The 25,928-nt window shown below is 49.0% G+C and overlaps 1 protein-coding gene across 2 annotated transcripts in view; it reads left to right on the top strand.

Annotated features, from left to right (window-relative positions):
- The first annotated feature begins 2,174 nt into the window (after positions 1-2,174).
- Positions 2,175-25,928, top strand: part of Grhl1 (grainyhead like transcription factor 1) — a 48,080-nt gene continuing 24,326 nt past the window's right edge. The window contains exons 1-8 of one of the 2 annotated variants that reach the window (XM_075984065.1): positions 2,175-2,336; positions 5,756-5,942; positions 7,621-7,691; positions 10,426-10,816; positions 12,195-12,271; positions 13,834-13,990; positions 14,403-14,514; positions 15,877-15,971. In XM_075984065.1, the coding sequence (XP_075840180.1) occupies positions 2,317-2,336; positions 5,756-5,942; positions 7,621-7,691; positions 10,426-10,816; positions 12,195-12,271; positions 13,834-13,990; positions 14,403-14,514; positions 15,877-15,971 (1,110 nt within the window). In that variant the 5' untranslated portion in view covers positions 2,175-2,316. The remainder of the gene's footprint in view (positions 2,337-5,755; positions 5,943-7,620; positions 7,692-10,425; positions 10,817-12,194; positions 12,272-13,833; positions 13,991-14,402; positions 14,515-15,876; positions 15,972-25,928) is intronic. The other variant, XM_075984066.1, reaches the window with a different exon arrangement.

Below are 25,928 nucleotides of genomic sequence, written 5' to 3'. Positions count from 1 at the left end.
AACGCCTTGGAGAAGTGAGAGGGCACGGTGGAGAAGAGAGGGTGGTTAATACAGGACAAAGGAACAGGTGGCCTTATATGCTCAGTCCTTAGCAAAAGCACACCTTACTTCTTGGTCTTCTTGATCCAGCATCTTTCACTAGTCCCCACACTCAGCCTGTGTCTGCCCTGTCTCCTCTACTGGCTTTTTTCTCTCCACACCTTTGCTGTCGGAGGCTCCGGGACCCAGGGTCTATAGCATCCTATTTCCTCCTCTCTGCCTTGGAGGGTCAGCCGTTTCAAGGCCTTTGAATTCCACCATCAGGGTGACCATGCCCAGAGGTCAAATTTCGGTCCAGACTTTCCTCCTGGACTCCAGTCCACTATCTGTGTATCTATCATCTACATATGACAATTGGACTTTAAACCAACACATCTCAAACAGGACCCTTGCCCATCCCTATATGTATGTGTTTGCTGCCCCCCACCACCTCAGGGGACAACAGTCATTCATCTCAGGAGATAAAGTCATACTATCCAGTTGCTCGGCTGCAAAACTTCTGGTCACTCTTAACTCTTCCTCCTTTTTTGTCGGGGGTGAGTTTTACTTTGGAACTGGCCTGAAACTGGAAAGCTTCCCTAGCTTGGCTTCCTGAGGCCTGGGAGTGCACACACACCATCTATCCATGAAACTCTTTATTTATTTATTTATTTTTTTTTGGTTTTTCGAGACAGGGTTTCTCTGTGGCTTTGGAGCCTGTCCTGGAACTAGCTCTTGTAGACCAGGCTGGTCTCGAACTCACAGAGATCCGCCTGCCTCTGCCTCCCGAGTGCTAGGATTAAAGGCGTGCGCCACCATCGCCCGGCCTCCATGAAACTCTTTAACCTGCTTTTCCGTTCTCAGAAAATCCTATCAGTTCTGCTAACAATTGCGTCTAGAATTCATACACTTCTTACGGCCCCATCACCCCAGGCCACGCTTCTGGCTACTGTTTATCTTTTCCTAGTAGTTTTGAAATTGTCTCCTACTGGTTTCCCCACCATCCAATGGCCAGATTATTTTAAAACACGAATGAGGTCTGTTTACGCCATACCCCAAGCCCTCGGCAAAGTTTCCTCCTTTAAGACCTCACAGAAGCCTGAGAAACTCTACAGTTGCTGTCCGTGCCCAGTTACTCTGGTCTCGGCTCTCCCAGCCCTTCAGTGGACACGATGATGCCCGGGCTACCCCATCCATGGCTGTGCCTCCACCCATACTGAGTACCTTAGATGCCACACCTCACTACCGTCATCTTTAGGCCCCCCATCCACCTTACTCTCCCCACCTGCCTGCAGAGCATGCCACCTCTCGGTACACCAAAGGAATCACCGTGACTCCCAAACTAGGATGCTCTAGGAAGCAGGGGAAATTGTGAGCTCCGTCTCTGCCCTATCCTCGGTGTCTGGACTGTAGTAGGCCTCAGGCTGAGGTTAAAGAAGCAGACCCGTAGGGGGAAAAAATTTCCATCAGGGAAAAGAGAGTATAGGAGGAAGAGGGTGGAAACTAACCAGAAGCTGGCCAGAGAGAGCACACAGGCAGCTAGGAGGTGAGGATGCTGAAGCCCAAATGGAGGTCCGAGTGGATAAAGAGGCAAGTAGAGCTTGGGAAGAAGGCTTATTGTAGCTCCGTGCCACTGACACGAGATAGGCGCTCAATAAATAGGGACCGCTGTCTGGGGGAAAATGGGCTATTAAGAGGCAGTGCAGACGTACGGCTCACATACAGTGGACACTAAGAAATGGACCAGCAGGAAAACTCCAAACCTGCAGAGCAGCAAAGACAGAACCCTTTCCAAGATATTTCCCAGGGAAAGGCCATGGGGCCGGGGAAGTGACCGCGAGCGAGAGCTGGAAGGTGAGACGCGCCCACGCGGGTGCGCGCCGAAGCCTCGCGGCGCCGGCGCCACTACGGGCCGGCGCCACCGGGGCCAGCGGCGCGCAAGCTCTCCAGCGCCGCCGCGCACCGCGTGGCCCCCACCCTCCCGCCCGGCCCTCAGACTCCGCCCCACCCGCCATCCCACCAATCACATGGCGATCTCCGCCCCCCAGTTGCCTAAGCCCCGCCCCTGACCGGCGCGCCGCCAGCCAATGGGAGGCCGAGCCTAGCGCCCAGTGCGCGCAGCCCGCGCCGAGCCGGCTCAGAGCGAGAAAAGCGAACCCAACCCGTCGGGGCCGCCGCTCCGGACCCACCGCCTGCCGCCGCGCGCCGCCCGCCGCCGCCTCCTCCTCCCCCCGGATCGGGTGTACTGTCCCAACCCGAAAGTCCAGTTCTGCGGCCCGGCTGCGGCGAGCGAGCGCGATGACACAGGAGTACGACAAGTGAGTGAGGCGCGGGCTCGAGTCCGGCCAGGGCCCGGGGGCCACCGCACCTGCCGCCGCCACGGCGCGGGCTCCGGGGATCTCGAGGCCGGGCGGGGCGGGGCGAGCGGGGGGACACCCGGCCCTCGGCCCCGCCGTCCGAGGTCTCCCGAACCCCACACCCATGGCTCGGTGGGGACGGGTGGACCCCGGGCAGCCTGCTGTCACCTGCCGAGCTGCGGGAGCGAGAGATCTAGGGGAAGGTTGAAGTGTCCGCTGCCCGCGCGTTCTCTTCGCTGCGGCTGCTGTGTGAGAAAACGGCTGTGGGTGTTCTCGGGCCCTTGCATCACCGACGGTAATTACAGAAGACTATTTCTGCTGTTCGGGAGTATCCAGAGGAAGAAACTGCAAGCAGGGTGATAAACTAGAGACTTCTTTCGAATCGGGATTGCCTTTCGGAGTGTGGGGTTTAAGAAACGAGCGAGAAATGTACAATGGTGGTGTAAATGTGATCGGACGTTGGCAGGACTAAGGGCGCACAGATAGTGCTCGATTTTACTTGCGACTTTTCTATAAATATAAAGATGTCCTGAAAGACAGAGCCTGTCTATTTCAGCTCAGTTAATCTGGAGCAGAGAATTGGCTTCGTAGTTGCTTGATGACTCTGTGTTTTTCTCGTGCCTGTTTTCCGAAGGAAGTTAGCTCAGTGTGGCAGTCAGCAACAGATTAATCTTGTCTTGTAAAAAAAATGCAGTTCAGTTAGTGTTCGGCTCTCTTGAAGATCTGAGTCTTATTTGAAAACACTCATGAACCTTCAGGGCTGGAACAGCAGCTTGCTGGTCATGAAGAAGTGGACTGCAATTGTTCTGTTTATTTCTCTACTTACTGAGGAGGCAAAAGTCCCGGCGCTAACCTCTTGGCCTTAGGCATACTTTGGAAATATAAAATGCCTTCAGGGTGATTGCAGACATAAAGCCTCTTGGAAAATATTTATTTTTTGATGCTTGTATCAGTGTAGGATGGGATGGGAGAAGATGGAAAGCTTGAAAAACTAGCATTACAACTGTTGAACGAGCCAACTGCTGTCAGAATCTTCTGGAAGTAGCTATTAGACTATTAATAATAGCTCAGCCATACACCAGAGAATCTCAGCAGGGTACCGTACCACCACTGGACTCAGGACCCAAAGGCTTGGAGAACACCAAGTTGTGGGTTTATCTTTCTTTGGTTAGAACTTGATTTATGGAGATACGTCTTCTCTATTTTTAATAAACCGGTCTCCAGATGTGCGCCCTTAGAATTGCCTTCTTGGCACGAGTTAAAGGCCATGGGCTCCAAATCAGCTCTGCCTGCTGAGGGCAGACGGAGTTTTCCCTCCCCTTTTCAAAGATGTTCTCCTTTTCCTCCTTTCTTCCTTTCTTTCCTCTTTCTTTCTTCCTTTCCTTTTTTCTTTTTTTCCTGTCATTTTTTTAGTTCTTCCTAAATCTGTATCTGTTGTTGAAGGATTTGGGTGACTGCCAAGCCCTAACCTTTGCTGATTACTTGAAAAGATAATCAGACTTTCTACACTCACTTTTAGAAAAGATGGGGTCACCTCTAGGCCATTTCCATATTTCACTCATGTGTTGCAATGAGAGCCGAGCCTCGAATTCTGCTTGTCAGGACAGCCATCATTCAGGGACGTTCCAGACACCTCCATTCTTTTCCCTTCACACACACACAAAGGGCTGCTTCGCCTCGCTAGAGTCAATGCCCCACTTTTCCCTCTCTGTTGACTTACTAAATAGTACCAGCTGAGCGAGCAGTTGTTGAGACTGTTGACATTTCCAGTTTTTGGAATCAGTAATGTTTGCTTGAATCATTTAAATTAAATCTCCTATAAAGCGTCGCTAAAGTCACCATTGATTTTCCGGAATTTTCCCACAAACTGCACTGTTAACATGACATAGTCCTTGCCTGATGTGAAAAACTAATAAAGATTTTATTTATTGTGGGGCAGGGGATCACTGGGGATTAATCCCAGGAAGCCCTGGACTCTGAGGAGAGAGATCACATGTTCAACCCCTAGGCTGTGCCGTCAAATCCTAAAGCCTAGGAAAGATTTTCTTTTCCACGCTTTATTTATGTTATTGTATAGGTTTGTGTGTGTGCTACACACACACACACACACACACACACACACACACACACACACAGGTCAGAGGACAGGTTTTGGCAAGTTCCCTCTCTCCTTCAACCATGTGGGTCTTGGAGATGTAACTTGTGTTCCTTCACCAGCCAAACCATGTCATCAGCTAAGGAAGATTCTTAATTGATTAATTTGTTTGGTGTGCGTGTGTGTGTGTGTTTGTGTGTGTGTGTTTGAAAATTAGAGGACAACTTGCAGGAGGAATCTGTTCTCTCCTTCCACTCTTCCCAGGGATAGAACTTCAAGCCTTCAGACTTATGAGTGAGTGCCTCTACTGCCCACGCCATCTTACCGGGCCCATGTAAAGATTTTTAAATCGGATTTGTTTACTATTTTTTTTAAGAAGGCTGATTTTCATTTGATGGCTTCATTTGTCGGAGGTTGTATTTATCTCTAAGATAAGCAGTTCACTCCCATGCCAGAAAATTATGCTTCTTTATTGATTTATAGTCCCCTTTGGCTACATTCCAGGCTCCTTCTTCTAGTAACAGTAGAGTCTTCTAACTTTCCCATACACCCTGAAGGATTAAGGGAAATGTCCCTCTTGCTCTCGGTCCTTTCTTCCCGTCCCTGTTTCTCGGAAGTCACGTGACAGCACGATGAGCCCTGTGTGGGCTTGGGAAGAGGGCACCAGCCTGAGTGTGTTTGAGATGTATCCACGCCTTTCCATACCTTCCTGCTGTAGGATATGTGCATAGCCGTGTCTTCTTGGGGGTATTTGTGGGTTTGGGCAAATTGCATCCTCTCAGGGTCTCTGGCGCTGGTCCTCGGGTGTGCCCTGCCTTCTGAACGTGTCTTCATTTGACTTATTGGGGTCATTGGTCTAGCTAACAGGCCACAAGGCAATTTAAAGCATGCCTTTTGAGGAAGCATTTTGTAAATCAAAATTTGCAAACCTGAATTTTCTGAATGTTTTTATTTATTTCAAAAATGCCTTTAAGAGGCGCATGGACACCATTTCATTTACTTTATTGAGTTCTCTTCAGGCAGGTCTTCAAATGGTGTGGGTATTTAATTCATTATAACGCAGGAGGTGGAACCCAGTGCCTTGCTCATGCTGGGCAGTTGTCCTGCCACTGAGCTGCCCCCACCTATAATCACCTCCTGGCACGGGGCCGTGTTCCTATTTTATAGAACTGTCAAAGAACTGTTTGTTCAGTTTTGGTTTTTGTTGGTTTTATTTTTTTTAACGGCTTGTAAGTTGTCTTGCTGTGGGAAGTGTGGATTTAACTTTGACTTTCTTCCTCTGAAGCAAAAGGCCAGTGCTGGTCCTTCAGAACGAGGCCCTTTATCCGCAGCGGCGCTCCTATACGAGTGAGGATGAGGCCTGGAAGTCTTTCCTGGAAAACCCTCTCACTGCAGCAACCAAGGCCATGATGAGCATCAATGGGGATGAAGACAGCGCAGCCGCGCTGGGCCTGCTCTATGACTACTATAAGGTGGGTCGCAGGCTCTGGACGGCCGGGCATGGCGCTCCCAGACGCACCTGATTCAGCAGCCTGTAAAACAGTCCTTTGCTGAATGTCGGGATGAGTGCTTCTGTAGTGGCTTATAAATAGTTTAATGAGCACTCAGGATTTCTGTGGTTCAAAGCTGAGCATCTGCGATCATAGAATCAAAGGGTGATTCTTATACGGCTGCTCTGGCCCTAGCTGAAGGAGACGCTGCTGTAAACGAGGTAGTAGCCAGGTCCCCCGCCAGTTCGAGCGTTTTAACAAACTTGGTTCTGGGTGCCATGAAAAGGGGCTGCCGGCCGACCCGGCTCTCCCCTGCCATGACAAGGGGCTGCCGGCTGACCCGGCTCTCCCCAGGGCATTCGCCATTTCTGTAACTGCTCCCACAAAGTCTTAGGATTGGTTGGGGAAAATGCACACATTTTCAGTTCTGGGGCCCTGTTCTAAAATGAGAACACGTTTATCTTGTCTGTCTCCAGACAGTTGAGTTAGCCTTAACTGTCGTGTACTGTGTGTGAGTTTCTACCTCACAGAGTCCTAGTAATTCAGCTGCCACTCACTGACGACCTGTGTCACACTGGACAGCCTGTGTGTCACTTTGACCCTCAGGCCCGGCAACTTAGGATGCATTCATTTAGGGTTCCAGCCCAGTTCCTGCCACAGACTGTCCTCTCTGGTGCTGAATTGTGCTGTGTCTGCTGTCTCCCTGGCTTGACCCATGGCAGACGTTCAGGGATGGCCCTTTGAGCGTCTTGGATGTGATCACCCTCTGTTTTATCACTTAATAACTAGCAATGCCTTCAAAACAGATCGCTACTAAACCCAACAATACTTAGTTTCGTGTTATGTGTAATGTACGGGGATGTACGGGAGAGTATCTGCAAATGAATCCAGGTGCCCAGGGAGGCCAGAAGAGGGAGAGGGATCCCCCGAAGCTGGAGTTAGGGGTGGCTGTGACCTGACTGATGTGAGTGCTGGAATCCAGACTCCTATGCTAGGGCAATGAGCACTCTTAACCACTGAGCCATCTCCCAAGCCCCTTTATTTTGTTGTTAGTGACGAGATATGGAAGAATTCTTGCACCGTAGATATCTCGCCCGCACATATCTCAGCAACATTTGTGCACCCGTTTGGTCCATGTCTCTGGTGGGTCGGTGTCACAGTGTGTCCAGTGTCGTTTGTCGCCGTTTGATTTTGGAGCAAAGAAAGAGAGCTATAGAAGGAGTAGAATGGGGCCGAAGAGAAGGCTCAGTGTTAAAATAGCACTGGCTGCTCTTGCAGAGGACCTGGGATTAGTTCCCAGCACCCACACCGTGTCTCACAGCTGTCCATGACTCTAGTTCCAGGGCATCCGGCGCCCTCTTCTGACCATGGGCACCATTCACTCATTTGGTACACGGATATAGGTACAGGAAAAACATTCATACATATAAAGCACATATTTAAAATTTCTTAAATAAAGGAGAAAGAAACCCTTACTCCATGACAGACAGAGTCTGTTCGCCCTTGCTCGCCACCTCTGGTGGTGACTAGGCTGTTAGCGCCATCGGAGCAGATTGGTGCTCAGCAGCCCATCAGGAGATGAGATAAAGGCTGCTCCTTCAGGTGAGGGCTTCTCCCCTGGATACGGACTGAATCCCTTTCCTTGGTGTTAATGCTTTAGGTTCCCAGAGAGCGCAGGTCATCCGCAGCAAAGCCAGAGGGGGAGCACCCAGAACCAGAGCACAGCAAAAGGTAAGTGCGGTGGCCAGTGCACACAGGTGTGCACACGTGAAGAGGTGGGCAGGCCCCGCCAAGTAAAACCAGAAGGGCCTGGTGGGAGAGACTGTGGAGAGTAACTGCCGTCTCAGAGTTAGAGCCTGTTGCAGGCAGCATTCCATGCCTAGAAAGCCAGCATCAAGCTCTTCTCCACCAGAGGGACGTTTTTAGTAAAGCGTGACGTACTTGACCCTCTAAAGGGGATGGCACGGGGAGCAGAGTCTAAAAACCACCTGGGTGTGATGGCACGTGCCTGTAACCCAGGATCTGGGAGGCGGAAACAGGAGGCTCCAGAGCCCCAGCTAGCCTGGACTCTTGTGCAAGCCCGTGTCAGACAAAGCAACCCTTGGGATGCAGCTGAGTGATGGAACACTTGCCTAGCATGGACAAGGTCCTGGGTTCAATTGCCACATCTGCATAAAGAAAAAAACAAAGCAAAAAAAAGAAAAAAGGAAAGAAAAGGTACATAGCAATGACTCTGGAATAGTTGCCCCAGTAAAACTTAGTGAATTAATGTCCATACTCCTCTTGAAGGCATTTTAGGTTAAAACTTCGGTAAATTAATTACAACTCAATCTTATGGCCAGGAAACATTTTAAAAGACACATTTTACATTTATTTATCTTATCTGTGTGCATGGACATGTTGATGCATAATGCGGTGCATGCCTGACAGGATAGCTTAAGAAAAGTCCCCTCTTGCTACTCTGTAGTAGCGAACTCAAGTCGTCAGACGTGGTGGCAAGCACCGTTACCCACTAAGCCATTTTGTTGGCTCTAAAACCAGCTTTTAATGGATTCTTGTTTTATTAGTAATAAAAAATAAAACAGCCGAGCATGGTAGCATACACCTGTAATCCTCGGGAGCCTGAAGCAGGAGTTCAAGGCCAGCCTAGGCTGTGGTAGCCAGATCCCATCCTCAGGGGAAGGGGACAGAACCTGATTTAAGGACTGAGAAACAGCTCATAGTTCACACGCCTGGTAACTGTTTCTTTACCGTGATTGTGGTTCCACTTGCAGATCATTTTTGGAAGTGCACATTTATGACACGTGATTTGTTTCATAAATGTTTTCCATATTGCGATCTAAAACTTCACGATTTCTTGGAGAGCAACATACTTATAGATTCATTTTACTATTTATTATGAATCTTTTTGAGCACAATAAAATGGTAGAAGTCGGTGTGTATTCATTGCCAGCCTCAACAACTGTAACATTCATCCTCGGAACCAGGTGAGAAAGGTAGAGGGAGAAACACGCCATAGAGTTGACTTCTGATCTCAGCAGGCTGCCATATATATATGTCTCTCTCTCACACACACACACATATACATGTTTACACATACAGGTGTATACACACATACTCAAAAATCATTATTTTTAAAACTATTCATATTACCTATATAGTAAATCACAGTTAATTTTATATAAAATATCTATTGTTAAGTATGCTAATGAGTTGTCCTCTGGGAAGCCAGTTAGCATCAGTATTAGAAAGTGAAGCAGCACTTACTTGTGAGTGTCTGGAGTGTCTGTGTGCAGGTGTGGTCCCCTGGATTCAACCCCCAGCACCCATGTGAGAGGACGGATGCCCACTGTTGTATCGGTTTGTTTGTCCAGTCAGACCTACCCGGGCACAGGAAATCTCAGCTGAGGAATTGCTTCCAGCAGATTGGCCCATGGGCACATCAAAGGGGCATTTTCTCCGTTGCTGACTGATGTCGAAGGGCCCAGCCCACTGTGGGCGGGGCCGTCCCTAGGCAGGTAGTCCTGGGCTATATAGAAAGGTAATGAACAAGTGGGACAAGCCAGTAAGCAGTGTTCTTCCCTGGTCCCCTTGGGCTTCTGCCATGGGGTCCCTTGATGATGAGCTGTGACCTGCAAGTCTTTCCTCCCCAAGTTGCCTTTGGTCATAGTGTTCTATCACAGCAACAGAGACACAAGCCTAGGACAAATTGTTTTTTCTTTTCACAGATAAGAGTGGAGCCCGAGAGACAAAATAGCTTGCTCTAGTTGACACACAGTTTGAACCCAGGTGGCCTCACTCTGGAGTCTATGAACTCACAGTGTCAGGTATTATAATAAAATATGAGGATCCACATTAGAATTACCGAGAATAGCTTGTACTGGAGCAGCACTCCGAGCCCTGTCAGAGCAATTGTGCTTTCGCTTTGCGAAATTTAATTTATTTAATTAAATTTAATTTATTTAAATTTATTTTATGTGAGTTAGTGTTAAGGTGTCAGATCCCCCAGAACTGCAGTTACAGACTGTTGTGAGCTGCACCATGGGTACTAGGAGTTGAACCCAGGTTCTCTGGAAGGACACCCAGATCTCTTAACCACTGAGCATCTCTCCAGCCCCTATGTGTAGCCCAGGCTGGCCTCGAACTTGTGATCCTCCTGCCTCTGCCTCCTTCAGCAAATCCTACCAGCATGCACCACCACAAGCAGCTGCTTTGGGTTTTGCTTGAAGCTGTGAGGTCTTCACCAGGAATGGGTCCTTCCTCCATTTCCCACTGAGTCGGCTTCTGTCTAGGGTATGGCTGCTGTGAGGAGCCCAGACCATCAGAGCACTGAGTCATATATGTAGCATGTGCTCCGCGTGCATGAATCCCTGGTTGGAGCCCCATCACCTGTTCCTCCCAAATCCTCCAAGCCCCGCATCAGCACCAAGGTTGAACATACAATGTCCTTTCTCCTTTCTTGAAGAAACAACATGCCAAATGTGGCGGAGCAGCCCCTCCTTTCTGCTGGAGAAAACAGGGTGCAAGTGCTGAAGAACGTGCCCTTCAACATTGTCCTCCCCCATGGCAACCAGCTGGGCACTGATAAGAGAGGCCACCTGACAGCTCCCGATACGACAGTCACTGTCTCCATAGCAACCATGCCTACCCACTCCATCAAGACAGAAATCCAACCGCACGGCTTTACTGTGGGAATCCCCCCGACGGTGTATCATCCTGAGCCCGCCGAGCGTGTGGTGGTTTTTGACCGGAGCCTCAACACTGACCAATTCAGCTCTGGCGCTCAGCCGCCCAATGCTCAGCGGAGGACTCCAGACTCCACCTTCTCAGAGACCTTCAAGGAGGGCGTTCAGGAGGTACAAAAGACAAAAACATCTTCCTAAGACAGCAGCGTGTTTGTCTAAGTATTGGGTTCCACCTTTTCCTGGTTATGTAAGCTTGAAACTTAGCCCAGAGTGAGTGGATCAGGAATAAAAAGATTTTTTTTTAAGAGAAAGGCCCGTAGGTATAATTTGTAAGCTAAACCTACAAATCCAAAAATTATTATCAAGGGCACATGGGTAATCTTACCAACAGCTGAGTTAACAATTATGGTTTCTGCTAAGAGATTTGCTGGAGAGAGAGAGAGAGAGAGAGAGAGAGAGAGAGAGAGAGAGAGAGAGAGAGAGAGAGAGAGAGAGGAAGCCTGTGCGCAATCTCCCCCTGACCACAACTGCGTTCTCATAGCTTTCTTCAGCTCACGTCCTAGACCCAGGCGAGCTCCTGAAGCTCGCCTAGCATGGCAGCCCTGTCGTGTCACCACCGGGCGCGGCTTATTTCGCCGCCTAATCCAGAGCTTGAGGTAGTCATTAGGACGCTCTATGAGTTCCGGGGACTGAAAGGCATGCGGACATCACTTGGGGGTACATTGGCACTCAGGGTGTTGAAGGCAGGTCTTACTGCCCTGGAGGGTCTTCTAGGGGTAGAAACAGACACTTTCCAGGAAAGGGTAGTAGGCTTGCACAGCCCCGGTGCAAACTTGACTCTTGGCCCTTGTGTTTTGGCTGCAGATTCTAGACTCCGAACACGTGTTGTGTGGGAGAGATAAGGAAAGGGACAGAGTGGATCGCAGACACTGTGTGTCTATCTGTCTGTCTGTGATCATTCTCATGAATGGTATATAATATTATATGGTTACAGCCGGGCGGTGGTGGCGCACGCCTTTAATCCCAGCACTTGGGAGGCAGAGGCAGGCGGATCTCTGTGAGTTCGAGACCAGCCTGGTCTACGTCTACAGAGCTAGTTCCAGGACAGGCTCCAAAGCCACAGAGAAACCCTGTCTCGAAAAACAAAAACAAAAAAAAAATTATATGGTTACTTTTTAATATTTATTTATTGGTTTTTCAAAACAGGGTTTCTCTGTGTAGCCCTGGCTGTTCTGGAACTCACTCTGTAGACCAGGCTGGCCTCGAACTCAGAGAGCTGCTTGCCCCTGCCTCCCCGGTGCTGGGATTAAAGGTGCAAGCCACCACCACCAGACATATTTTTTATAACTTTTTTATTAGTATATTTTTATACTTTTTATAACTTTTATTAATTTAAATTTTTCTATAGATTCAAAACTCTTATTTTGAAACACGCCTCAAAAGAGTTGTGGGTGACCTTACACACACACACCTCATCCATACCAGACCTTGGTCGTTAGTAACCGTGATAACAGTTAAATGGTCGTGCCTCACTGCGTTGATATTTCAGGTTTTCTTCCCCTCGGACCTCAGTCTCCGGATGCCGGGCATGAACTCAGAGGACTATGTGTTTGACAATGTTTCTGGGTAATAGTTGCCTTCTTACCTGACTTTTGGACTTTCAGTCTATGTGATCCCTTCTCTTTTTGGTGCGTTGATCCTGACAAATCTGAGGTGGCTCTGGCGTGCTTTTGCCTTCCTCTGACTCCGCCAACTGTGGCCTTACCTTGGGCCGGGAGCTTTTCCCCGCAATGATGCCCTGTGGGCCTCTGGTTTTTCGGCTTCCTCGATTCCTGGTGTTGGTGCTTTCCCTTCCCTGGCTCCCTTCTGTGGTGACGTGGGCTAGACTCTGAAGGAGATAGGGATGAAGGTAAATCACTGGCTGTCTGTTCCCTAAAGTGTGCAGAGAGATGACAGTTTAGGGATGAATAAGTTGACAAAGGACTTATTATTCTTATTAATGATAAAATAAACAAGTGTAACTTTTCCAACCTGGCAGCTTGTTTTTAGCTTAGCAAACTTACACCCTACTCTGGAAACAGGAGCATTTTCTAGGTTCATGAGAAGTATACAAACACCTCAAGATTGTTTTTAAAGTTTAGAATTTCCTTTTTATTTTATGTGTCTAACTGCATCATATTTTGCAGTTTAAAAAAAAGAAAAAAACCAAGGCCAGTGAGGTGGCTCAGTGGGTAAAGGTGCTTTCTGCCAAGCCTGATGATTCCAGTTCAATCCCAGGAGCCACAAGATGGAAGTAGGGAACCTCCACACACATACTAAATAAATACATAAATGAATGTAAGGCCCTTGGTTTTCTGGATCTGCGGGATTTATACTTCCTTTATAAGTATATCCCAGGGTACAAGGGTCATAAGCTCACAGACATTATGGTTTGGGATAGAACTTCTAAGCTTTCCCTGTGATGAGTTAGGTAGTTTTAGGCGCTGTGAGCTAGACAGCCTCTCTAGTTTTGTGACTAGCCAGCTTAGCTGTGTAATGGAAAGGGGGTCTTCAGATAAGGCATAAACTGGTGGCGTGGCTACGTTCTAATAAAACTTTATTTAAAAGTATAGGTGTAATTGACTGACCATCAGCCTAGGAAGGTTCTGAGCGGTTGTGTAAAGTAACAGGAGACGTAGGCAATCATGGAGTACCTGTCTGGGTGCAGGTGGAAGCTACAGAGAGTGCTGGCAGACATATGACCAAGTGCTGTGCTCCCAGCCCGTTTGCAACCTCTGCTCCATAAAGACCAGATTGGCAGCAAGCCCCAGGAGGTTCCTGCCTCCGCCTGTCCAGTTCCTGATGTCATTTGTAGCACAAGCATCCAGATGTCTAGTTGTTGACATTACATCATAGAACATCTAATCGGTGTTTCGTAGCCCACTGTGTGAGGGTTTTTGGTCACTGAACACTTGTGTTTAGGATTCTATTTATCAATAAAAGGGGACAAGTGCTGCTTTTAACATGGCATAGTCAGCTGGATGTTTGCTGGTGCTCTTCCGTCTCAGTAATCCCCTACACACACACACGCGCGCACACACACACACACACACACACACACACGCACGCACGCACATACTTCAGGATTATGGTGTACCAGAAGCTTCCAAGAGACTGGCCCAGAAACCTGTTGCTTCTTTGTCCTGTAGGAACAACTTTGAGTATACCCTCGAAGCTTCCAAGTCACTTCGGCAGAAGCAAGGGGACAGCACTATGACATACCTGAACAAAGGGCAGTTCTATCCTGTCACCTTGAAGGAAGTGAGCAGCAGTGAAGGGATCCACCACCCGATCAGCAAAGTTCGAGTAAGTTCTGTACCTGATTCTGTTCTCCCGAAAACCCTAATACTTCCAGGCCCTTGAAACTGAATACAGGCCTGAAGGGGCCAGGGCTTGTGGGCTGGTTTGTTTGTTTGTTTTTTAAGGATTATTTTTACTTTAATTCTTTGTCTCTCTGAGTGTTTGTGTATGTTAGAGATGCCCTTAGAGGCCTCAGCTCCCTTGAAACTGGGGTTACAGGGCTGGTGTAAGAGGCCCGATGTGAGTGCTGGGGACAGAACTCAGGTCCTGTGGGAGAGCAAGTACTCTTAACCACTGGGCCTCTCTAGTTCTCCACAGTGTTGTGTTCAGCCCTAACTGTCAGCTCTCATAACAGTGACTTTCCCTGAAGCTGCTCACCCCTTGCTGACCTTACGCTGTGCTACATTCTCATTCCCAGAGCGTGATCATGGTTGTTTTTGCTGAAGACAAAAGCAGGGAAGACCAGCTAAGACACTGGAAGTATTGGCATTCCCGGCAGCACACGGCCAAGCAGAGGTGCATTGACATTGGTGAGTGACCAGAAACCCACCTTCGCTCTCCGAGGCTCGAGTACCCCACCTGCCAAGTCCAGTTATTTTTGGCAGTGATGGACTTCCTGCCGAAAGCATTTGAATTTTGATGCCAGCCACAGATGTGTTCCAGGTAGTGTCCTGTGCCTCCTGGAATTAGGACTCCGTCCTTACTTCCTGCTTGGGGCCTGTGCCCAGGCAATGGTTTGCCATGTGACTGGAACCAGGCACTTTAGTCAGCTAACACAGTGTCTGCTTTCAGCCTCTCTTTCTGTATGTCCCCTTCTCTGCTGTGCTGGGCATGAAACCCGGGACTGTACACATGCTAGACAAGCACCCAGCTGCCGAGCGATAGCCCCCCACTCTGTCTGCACATTTGGGGAGCAGTGATGCCTTCTTTAGGAGTTGCTGGGGTTTATATAGAGATAATGATAAGATTTCCAAATGTGCAAAAGGAAATCACTTCTCCAGCTATGCCCTGAGCTTGGTTGCTGATCTCGTTGGTCTGTGATAACCCAGTGGTAGATACCCAGGGTATGGCCCTACAAAGCGTTTGTCCCCTTCCCATTTCCAGTCTCACACAATGCTACCATCCACCTGTGGCTCCTGTTTCCTTATCTTCTGGAGTTCTTGAGCTCTCTTTTCTGTAAGGCCCAGAAGAGCTGGGGCTGGGGACATGGCTCAGTGGTTAAAAGCACTTGCTGCTCTTCCAGAAGACCCGGGTTCAATTCCCAGCACCCACATGACAGCTCACAACTGCCTGTAACTCCAGTTCCAGGGTATTCAGCACCCTCATACAAATATACATGCTAACAAAAAAAGAATGACATGAAATATAAATAAATAATTAGAAAAGAAAGAATCAGAAGAGCTGAGTTCTCTCTTCGTTGGGACAAGGTCTTTCAGTCTAGTTCATGCTGGTCTTAAACTCATTGCACATCCCAAACTGCCCTTGAATTCACACCAAAATCTTCCTGTTTCACCTCCTAGTTTCTAGGATGATAGGCATGTGCCTCCACACCCAGCTTAGAAGAACTGAGTTCTAACCTTGGTTCTGTAGATCAGTTTTGGGGCCTTAAGACCATTGCTTAAGCTTTTTAGACTTAAACTTCCTAATTTTGACCCAATGATATGGAAATAACTATATCTAAGCTTATCTCTATTTTTTTTTAAAAAAAAAAAAACAGAGTCCTGGAATTATTTTTTCCTCCTTTATTTCGGCATTTCTTTCAACCCAACAAAATGCTTATTTAAATTGTCCAGAGGCTAATGCCGAAAACTGAGCATTTCTTGGCCTGCTCTAATCTCACGTTGACACTAACAGCCATGACTTTCTTTTTTCTCGTCCACTGCTTCATGTAGCCGACTACAAAGAAAGCTTCAACACCATTAGCAACATCGAAGAGATCGCTTACAACGCCATCTCCTTCACCTGGGACATAAGCGATGAAGCGAAGGTATTTCGTAATGTCCAGGGCACGTCCCCTCCGGCTGTGTGAAAAGGGGGTGGAGCGTCACGATTTCACAGCTGCTCTGCTCTGTGTTGTAGCTGTGGTTATGAAACTGTCCTTCCAGTCCCCACCCTCCTCCAAAGCCATTTCTCTCGCCGTCCCTCAGCACAGGCTCCGGTGTGTGGAGCTGTCCTCCGCAGGTGCCTCTTGTCTGGCCCTCACTCGGCCCCACTTCCTCGTTTGCAGAGTGGCACACACCCTGCCCTCCGTCCACAGTGACATAGGGATCAGTACAACAGCATCCCGTCAGCCAGGTGGGGTTCCTGCAGAAAGAGTAAATCCAAGTTACCAGCAGTGTCCATTTCCCTTTGTACCAAACACAGCCGAACGATTCTTCTGCCTCATGCTTTTACAGTGCACAGTCGCCTCTGATTCAGACGGTCCCTTGGGTGATTTTCTGGGGTTTTTCAGGAGATTCTTAGGGACAAGGAAGCATATTTTCTTAAGCTGTGTCTCCCTTCCCATGGCACTCTCTCCATTTGCTTCATTAAATTATTAGAGTTTTGCCTGGTAGTGGTGGTGCACAGCTTTAATCTTAGTACTTGGGAGGCAGAGGCAGTCTGATCTCTGAATTTGAGGTCAACTTGGTCTACAATGTGAGTTCCAGGAAAGCCAGGGCTACACAGGGAAACCCTGTCTTGGAAAAACAAAAATAAAAAATATAGAGTTCTAGTACCTGGTTCCTTTAAAAATCAGACTGAGCCCCAGAAACTCTTGGACAGGTGTTGGGGCAAGGTCCATCACATGCATTTGTTGCAAGATTAGTAATGCTTTTCTTCCAGGGTTCCCATGCACAGTCTGGTCACCTTTCTTCCATGTTTTACCCTCTCCTTTCTATTCTTCTATTTATTCAGCAAGAATTTTAGTCCTTATTGAGAGCGTAGCCCTTATAAAGCATGCCTGAGACTCTGGCTTGATCCCCAGCATCTCATGCCTGCTCCCCCTCAAAACAATTTTTTTTTAATTCATGCAACAAGATATGACATTAGAAGCTTAGAGTCACCAGGGCTTCGGCTTCTGTTGTTTAAAGTTTCTTTTAAAAATCAAATCATGTGGCTGGGTATAGTGGCTCACGCCTTTACTCCAGCACGTAGGAGCCAGAGGCAAATGGATTTCTGTGAGTTCCAAGACAGCCTGGTCTACATAGTGAGTTCCAGGCCAGAACCAGAACTACATAACGAGACCTTATCTCGAGACGAAGAAAAAAAAGAAGGAAGAAAGAAAAAAGGAATCAAATAATGAGGTTCTTGGGAGTCACATGAAGCTAATTCTACTGTCCTGCTGTGCCATGGTGGTTGTATCTAAGGCAAAGGACATCCTTCCACTGTATGAGATGGTCTGCAAGGAACTCTGGGGGTGCTGGGCGGTGGTGGTGGCACACGCCTTTCATCCCAGCACTCGGGAGGCAGAGGCAGGCAGGTCTCTGTGAGTTTGAGGTCAGCCTGATCTACAAGAGCTAGTTCCAGGACTGGCTCCAAAGCTACAGAGAAACCCTGTCTTAAAAACAAAACAAAACAAAAAAAAATTGAAACTCTTGGGGCTGTGACTGCTCTCCGGCAGGCCCCCACCACAATATCCAAATGTCAGCTGGCTGCTTCATCCAGAGCTGGGTACTGGGTTCAGTTTTAGAGGGGCTGCTGGGGGAAGCAAGCCCACCACTTCCTGTATGTTTATCTCAGTTATTTTGAATTTAAAACTACAATAGGACTTAGTGTGTGGTTTCTAAGAAGCCCGGTAGGAGGAGTTGGCCCTGCCCTCTGGGTGCTTCTGGTCTCAGGCTCCTGAGTTCTTCCTGCTTCACACTGGGAACCTGTGGAGCAGCAGCAAAGAAATACTGGACTGAGTTCTCTTTTCTGACTGCATTGACCTGTCAGTCCCTAGCTCAAGGGAGTTTGGTTTTGTTTTTTGTTTGTGCTTGTTTGTTTGTTTTTCGAAGCTTTACTACCTTTGAAAAAGCAAAAGGCTGCTGAGGCCAGTTCTTCTGTCTGTTGGGTGTGGCTGGCATTAATAAGCACTTGTCAGGGCCTTGGAGATCTGGGCTGGAAGGACCTGCGTGTGGGCAGGGAGCTCTGTTTTTTTTTTTTTTTTTATGTGTCACTCAAGGAAGACTGAGAAAACAGGGCCAGCAGGCCTTGTGCTGCAGGCTGACAGGGGCCTGCACCAGAGAGAAGTGCTCCTGGGGAGTCTTAGCCCGGCTAACAACGTGGAGTCAGAGCTGGATTCCTCCTCTTACCCACTCAGATTCTGCGCACAGCCCTCTCCTACTCCCGGGACATGGTGGTGTGCCATTTCTTAATGAGGCTGCTCCCTTTTGAAGCTGATACCAGACATCAGTTTCAAGCGTATGCTGGAATCCAGCAAGTCGATTCTTTGCTCTCCCCAGCCAAGTCTGTGCTTCTGTTTTCATACTTAAAGTAATTAATGCCTTGAGGTAGCTAGAGTGAGTAGTGTGCGTGCAGAATCCTGTAGAGCTGGGATGCTTTGTTTACTTACTTATTTTATGGAAGTATCTACCTTCTTAAATGGCTCCCTTTCTTGTTCTCACTTAGGTATGTTCCTCTTTTAATTAACTCATTGTTTTCTTTTTTAATTTATTTATTTATTAAAGATTTCTGTCTCTTCCCCGCCACCGCCTCCCATTTTCCTCCCCCCTCCCCCAATTAAGTCCCCCCCTCTCAGCCCGAAAAGCAATCAGGGTTCCCTGTCCTGTGGAAAGTCCAAGGAACCCCCACCTCCATCCAGGCTAGTAAGTTGAGCATCCAAACTGCCTAGGCTCCCACAAAGCCAGTGCGTGCAGTAGGATCAGAAACCCATTGCCATTGTTCTTGAGTTCTCAGTAGTCCTCATTGTCCGCTATGTTCAGAGAGTCCAGTTTTATCATTGTTTTCTTAGTAGTGCTGAGGAATAAACCCAGGGCTTTATGCTTGCTAGGCAAGCGCTCTTCCAGCGAGCTATGCTCCAGCCCAGTATATGTTAATTCCCGATTCTCCCACGCAGACGTCCAGGCTGGTGGGAGATGTATGGCATTGCTTTACTCTGACTTCTAATGGTAATATACACTCTCCGGCATGCCAGCATGAGTAAATCCAGAATTCTGACCCAGTAGCTTTCTCTGAGTCCTGCCTGTTCGTGGGCTTCTGCCTCTTCATTTGATGTCACTGTTTTGAGAACAAACAGGTAAATCCTGAACGTCTCGACTCACGCACTGCTGGGGAAGACACAGCTCCAGTCTGGCTGGGCTCCACTCAGTGCGCCTGTGCGCACGCAGCTCATGGATGTAAGCAGGAACCTGCTGGTGCCACGGAAGCCTTAAGGGAGAAGCCATTTGTTTTTAAAGCAGACTTAGAATGTGAAGTTTGAAAACTAGGAATGTCTGGGTGTGGTGGCACACGCCTTTTATAGCAGTACTCAGGAGGCTGAGACAGGCAAATCTACCAGGGTTTACAGAGCAAGTCCAAGGCCAGTCAGTGCCGCTTAGTGATAGACTTCTTTGGCAGCCGGATGCCTTTGTGTTTTTAAAGACTTAGAAGTCTATAGACAGGTTACAGTTCAGCCCTTGACCTTTCTCTAGGCAGCCATTCTGATTTCTTCCCTAACTCCGTGTAGCCAAGCTGGGCTCCTGAACATAGTTCAGCAGGAAGCGGCAGCATCTGCATTTGGACCTTCAAAGATTGGCGAGGTGCTGAAGTGTAGGATTTGTGGGAAAGGCAGAGGGCTCTCTCACCCAGAGAAGAAGAAGAGGAGATGAGGAGCAGGCATACAACAGAGTGGGCACACTCAGCTGCTTGAACATTCCCCCTGGGCCAGCAGGCTCCTTCTGCCCTACAGGAGCCAGACTTCATCCAGCTAGTGCCTGGCGCTACTAGCAAGGCTCTCCTCAGACTCCTAACAACAGGTCTGGGGTCCCAGACTGTACCCCTATGACCATAGCTTACACAGGTCAAGCGTTAAATGGACTTTAGGGAAGTAGCTTACTACCTGAAGTATAAATATAACATCGCCATGTCGAGGGAAAATGTGTGCATTTACTTTACACATGAAGTTTGGAGACAGAAGTTTCAGTCGGGGTCTCTATTCTGCATTAGTTAGAGCAAGAGGGAAGAACTGTGGATCTGCTGAGCTCCTAGAGTCTGCTTTTATCTGGCTTGGGTCATAAACCTTGAGTGTTTACTGCAGCACTGAGATTCGGTTAGTGATAGGGAGGGAGAAGCCAAGAGATAAGAAATAGTGAGAAGTGAGAGGGAGAACTAAGTCCTGTACTTAACTGTCACTCAGGGGCTGTGCTGACACCCATGGGCTGTGCTGTCACTCAGGGGCTGTGCTCTCACCGGCTGTGCCGTCACTCAGGGGCTGTGCTCTCACCGGCTGTGCGTCACTCGTGGGCTGTGCCGTCACTCAGGGGCTGTGCCGTCACTCGTGGGCTGTGCTGTTACTCAGGGGCTGTGCTGTCACTCAGGGGCTGTGCTGTCACTCGCGGGCTGTGCCGTCACTCAGGGGCTGTGCTGTCACTCGCGGGCTGTGTCGTCACTCAGAGGCTGTGTCGTCACTCGCGGGCTGTGCTGTCACTCGCGGGCTGTGCTGTCACTCAGGGGCTGTGCTGTCACTCGCGGGCTGTGCCGTCACTCGCGGGCTGTGTCGTCACTCAGGGGCTGTGCTGTCACTCGCGGGCTGTGTCGTCACTCAGAGGCTGTGTCGTCACTCGCGGGCTGTGCTGTCACTCGCGGGCTGTGCTGTCACTCGCGGGCTGTGTCGTCACTCAGAGGCTGTGTCGTCACTCGGGCTGTGCTGTCACTCAGGAGCTGTGCCGTCACTCGCGGGCTGTGCTGTGCCAGGGTGCCTTGCCAGCTCACACTCTATCCAGTGCCATGCAGCAGAGCTTAGCACTCTCAGGATCTTGCTGCAGCTTGGTGAAGCCAGGCACCTGAGGAGCAATACTAGATCCCGAAGTGGATAGCAAGTCCTCCAGGCTGGGTATTATTGTCTGAAGCTCTTGTCTCTGGTAGGACAAGCATTGCAGACTCACTAATAGAAATTACTCTAGAGAACACTTTCACTGCTGAGAAATAAGTTTACTTTGGATGCTAGTCAGCTGCAGAGGAATGGAAATTATAAACCGAAAAGCAACTGGCCCTGGACAGCAGCACCACGGAAGGTCATCTAGCGGCAGCCTGGGAGTGGCTCTGGTGGTCACAACCAACCAGACAGAATGGCAAAGAGGAAGATGGCAGCGGTTCAGAGCGTAGCTTCAGATCTCTTTGTTGTTTGCTGGGACGCGATCTTTATGAATGTTAAACAAACGGTTTAAGGATGTGATGGACAAAATCTAGCCAGTACATTTCTCTAGTGCTAATCTAAATGGCCGGTCTACGCGGTAGAATGTGTCATGGCTGCATTCATGTGTCCTGCTCAGAAACTACCCATACCAAAGAGCTAGCTCCTGTGAGTCGTGGGCCAGGCCCCTGTGTGTAGGGGGTGGGCTGATAGCAGGGAATGCTTGCACAGAGCCTGGTATGCTTTGCGTGTTGTGCCTGCCGCGGCTTGAGGCTGCCTGGGCCCTGGGTCTTCCTACACCACGCGCCTGCAAGGCCCCTGGTACTCTGTGACATGTCATCAGACCTCCAGAAGGGGCTGCCTAGTCTCAGTGTATCACCCATGGGACTGACCCAACTGTGGGTGTGACAGCTCAGTTGACACACGGTTCAACTCTTTCCAGTTAGCTTCCTCCCACGCAGGGCCTAGGCTGAGGGAGAGGGCAGGGGCACGAGCTGCCTAAGGTTTCCAGTGGCACAGCAGCCTGTCCCTAGGAAAGCTGTAGGGTCCAACTGTAGGCCTTAATGTTTGCTGTAATCGGCTACTCTGAGAAGGGGCTCCCGGGACTCTGGACGGTTGTTCTGGAGCACAGGTGTTTGTCATGGAAAGGCCATGTTACAGAAGAGAGAGGATTACAATGACTTGACGCCTACCTTGAGCTTTACCGGGAAGGTTCTTGTGTTGGGTGGAGTGACATCTTTCCTTTTGTCTCCTGGTCTCCACAAGAGCCGGTGGAGTTCCTGGGGAGGGACTATCCAGGCCAGAGGCTGTAAAAGGGGTGTGGCCACCTGGTCACTTGAACTTGGGATGTTTTGCATGTGTGTATATTGCACGGCTTCTGAGATTGTTGTTTTGTCTAAGCATAATGTTTGGAATTCATTGTGAGAGTGTTTTTTTTTTAATGTGCTTGGACTGAACACATTGCTTGCATTTAAAGGGATTCCATTCTAGTGAAGCATCCATCGGGTGATATTAAAATAAGGCGGTGCCATGTTTGGGTGCATTAAGCTGGGACAGGTTTGGTTTGTTTCACAACTTTAAATCTCCAGTGTGAATGGGAGGGCAGGAGGGGAGAAAGAAATGAGTCACACGTCATCCTTGTAACTGCAGAGAAATGATGGGCCGGGGACTCACAGCTAAAGAGTCCGCTTGCTGGGCTGCCTAAGTGGAGCCCCATCAGGAAGCACTGTTACTCTTAACGGGAAGGACGTGGGCCAGCATGGCGGCTTCGCGGGCAGATGACTTGCTACAGAGCCTAGCCATCTGAGCTCAACCACCTGGATTTACATGGTGGAAGGAGATGACACACCTTCTCCTTGGACACCCTGTCTCCCACATAACAATACTAAATAATAAATTCTTAAAATTTCAGCAAAGAAGTGACTTTCAGAGTCTAGGCAGGCAGACCATGGTTGTCTCTACACAGACACCTCGCCTCCCACCTCCAGGAACACTCAGGGTAGCAGCTACCTGCGTGGCATTTATTTGACGACGAAGATTTTCTCATATGTAGTTGAAAACACATAGTTGGGGTTGAGGAGGTGGCTCTAGGACCTGAATTCAAGACCATGGCAAAAGACTTGTGTGGCTGCACCCATCTTAACTCTGTTATGGACGGCAGAGACAGGAGGATTGCTAGAGGGGGTGGCTGTGCCTCTGTAACACTGTTGTGGACGGCAGAGACAGGAGAGTTGCCAGAGTTTGGGTTCTGAGAAAGACCCTGTCTCCAGGGAATAAGAGAGAGTGTTGACAGAACAGAACAGAACACACACTAAGTAAATAAGTAAAGCTAAAACACTCATTAAAGTAAAAATTTAAAAACATCTGCCAGAGAGAGCCGCATGCCTGCAGAGAGTGAGGCGTCTGAGTCAATCTGTATTTAAAATGTCAAGATCGTTTATTTCCTTGAGGCCGCTGCCCTGGGTGCCATCACAGGAACAATTTACCTTTGAGACGTTTTTCTTTAAAAGCTGGGGTTGGGGCTTTGCGGCCACGTTATTTCAGAGTGTGTGTGCTCTGCGGTGTCTAAGGGAGAAGTTCCGTCTAACTGTAAACTGAAACACTCCGAGTCATGGCAGGGCTTTAGAACCCACGGATAACAATATGAGCATTTATTCAGCGTGTGCCTGAGGGTGAGGGCTGGCCGAAGGTGTCTCTGACTGCCGTGGAGACACTTGGCAGCTGAAGAAAGCCTCCGTTTGGTAGTGAAACCTTTATCCTGTGGAACAAGTTTCAGGCACCCCTGTCTATTTAGACACCGTTTGTGTTGTTGCTTGAGTTGCGTGTTTTCTTTTTCTCAGGGGAGGTGGAGCGAATTTTTACCCTTCCTCCACTCTGCCACTCTGGGAAACAATGAGCTTCTTCTGTAGAGACTTCTCATTTGACAACTTGTCAACCTAACCTGCCGTCTCGTGTTTCTTCCTGGAAATCCCATCTGTGGCTTTCTCTGTCTTTTCAGTCAGGTCTGCCACTCCTATGTTTTGTCTTGGTTTTAATTTTTTTTGTAGGTTTGCTGCTTTTAACCCAAAGCAAAACAGTTGGGGCTCTGTACTGATGGAGCCTTGGAGTGAGGGGTCTTATGAGTAGCAGCCTTCCCACAGGCCCCTTGGCCTCTCCGCCTTAATCCACAGACTCTCCACCCTTAGCCCATTTTCTTTAGTGCAAACTCTTTTGGTCAGCAGTCAGCTTGCCTGCCGGGTCCCCTTTGTGACCCATGGGCTCGCTCACCTGTCCTGTTCTGTGCTGGGGGGATGGAATGCGGCCTGTGTTTGCCTTGAGTCACGCCCCCATACAGTTCTGCAGGTCTCAGAGCACACACTCTGCTTATTTGGGACAACAAGTGCCAGATCACTGCACCTGCCAAGTGTCCTTAGGTTCAGCAGGTCTTGCCTAGGAACATAACAGAGAAAAGGGGAGCAGGCAGGTCCCTCTAAATGTTTTCTCCTCCGTGCCTCTCTTTTATCTCGGTGACTTTTCCCCTGGCTCTCTGCATGGCACAGAAACCGAGACACTGTGTGGGCGTTGTGGGAAGCGGGCTGAGGCAACAGCCTTGCTGACTCGGAGCTTGTTTCCCCTTCAGGGAACGCCCCTCCTGGCCGTGGGAAGACTGCTAGTCAGTACTTTTTCCCCTCCCACGTCCCTGCCCGCCCCACCCCTTCCTGCCCATTTTCTCTTTTCTTTTGATGGTCATTTGATAGTCTGAGAAGCAACCCAAGTGTTCAGCTGCCCTTGAAGCCCTCTGAGCTGGGCAGCAGTTGGTGGTGACAGTGTCCTTGTCGTCGTAGCATGGTTAGGACAGCGCAGTCACCTCCCGTCAGAGCAGGGAGCAGGTGTGACGCACCGGGTTATCTGGCCCATCAGTAGTGGAACTGGATGCTGCTCGGTGGGTGACTCAGTCTCCATACCACCTCAGCTCCACACACTCATTAACTGCACGTGGACCGCGCAGCCTGGGGGTGGAGGCGGCCCAGAACCGAGAGAGAGGCGGGTTTGTTTGTTTGTTCTGCTCAGGGTGGGGGAGGGGAGGGCTGTGTAAAGGCCAATAAATGTTCCCTTTTAATTATATCTCGGCCAAGAACTGGGTCGTGATGTATAGTTTAAAATCTTGCCTACCCTATCAGCTTCGATCCAAGTCTTTAGCCTCACTGAACTGTACTAAAGAAAGAGTGATTTCCCTGTCTAGTGCTGTTGGAAGCGAGGCAGGAATGTGACCAATATTTTCATTTCAACTGTCAGGCAGTTTCTCCCCAGGAGGAGCTGCTTGCATCTTTACACTGATTTGGATAATTAAGTTTGAACTTACCCTATAGTTTCCACTTTCTTTTAGAATATAAATTACATTCTAGAAAGGACCTTATAGATATTGTATGTGTTTGACTAAGTTGAGTTTTGATATTGAAAAAAAAAATGGAGTTGGATTCCCAGAGGCCACTGGGACTGTATCCAAGATGGCTGTCTCTGTGTCTCCTGGAGCCATGTGGGCATCAGCTAAGTCCTGTGACTTATCTGCAACAAGTAGGAAGTTTGGCAGCGAGGAGCAGTTTGGTTTGAAACACAGAGACCTTTAACTTCATGCCTCATGATCAAGGTGACCTTCCACTCCATTTTCTGTCTGGGTGTTCATGTTCCCCCGCTTTCCCGCTTCTCCAGTGTTCCATTGGTGCCTCTCCATGAAGGGCCAGGGAAGGCATTGATTGGCTCTGGGGTCCTGAGAGCTGGGTCCTACTAGGGCTGATGTCTCTATCCTTCTCCATCAGTGTCCTCTAACCCTGAACTTCACAGCTTGGCCCTGTCTGTCTCTAGTGAAGAGACTCTGAGAGCCAGAGACCATGGGAAGTGTGGCGTGAGAGAGAAGCGCGGACATCGAGGATCAGTGCATATGGAGAATGTCAAATTGTCCTCAGTTACCGTGGTAACCTGACCAAAGCATCTGCCCCAGTTGAACCCACCTGCTTTTTCCTTTCGCCTCCATCGGAGCTTTTCTTGTGATGTGTATTGGGCAGTTAGAACTTTTTAACTGTGTCTTAATGCACAAGTAACAAGTCCTTCCCCGGAAGTCAGTCCGCTGTATAGGAGTACAGTGTCACTGGTTCA

This window comes from Microtus pennsylvanicus, chromosome 8 (assembly GCF_037038515.1).
Source record: "Microtus pennsylvanicus isolate mMicPen1 chromosome 8, mMicPen1.hap1, whole genome shotgun sequence".
Lineage (NCBI taxonomy): Eukaryota > Metazoa > Chordata > Mammalia > Rodentia > Cricetidae > Microtus > Microtus pennsylvanicus.
This window is presented reverse-complemented; position numbering and strand designations above follow the sequence as displayed.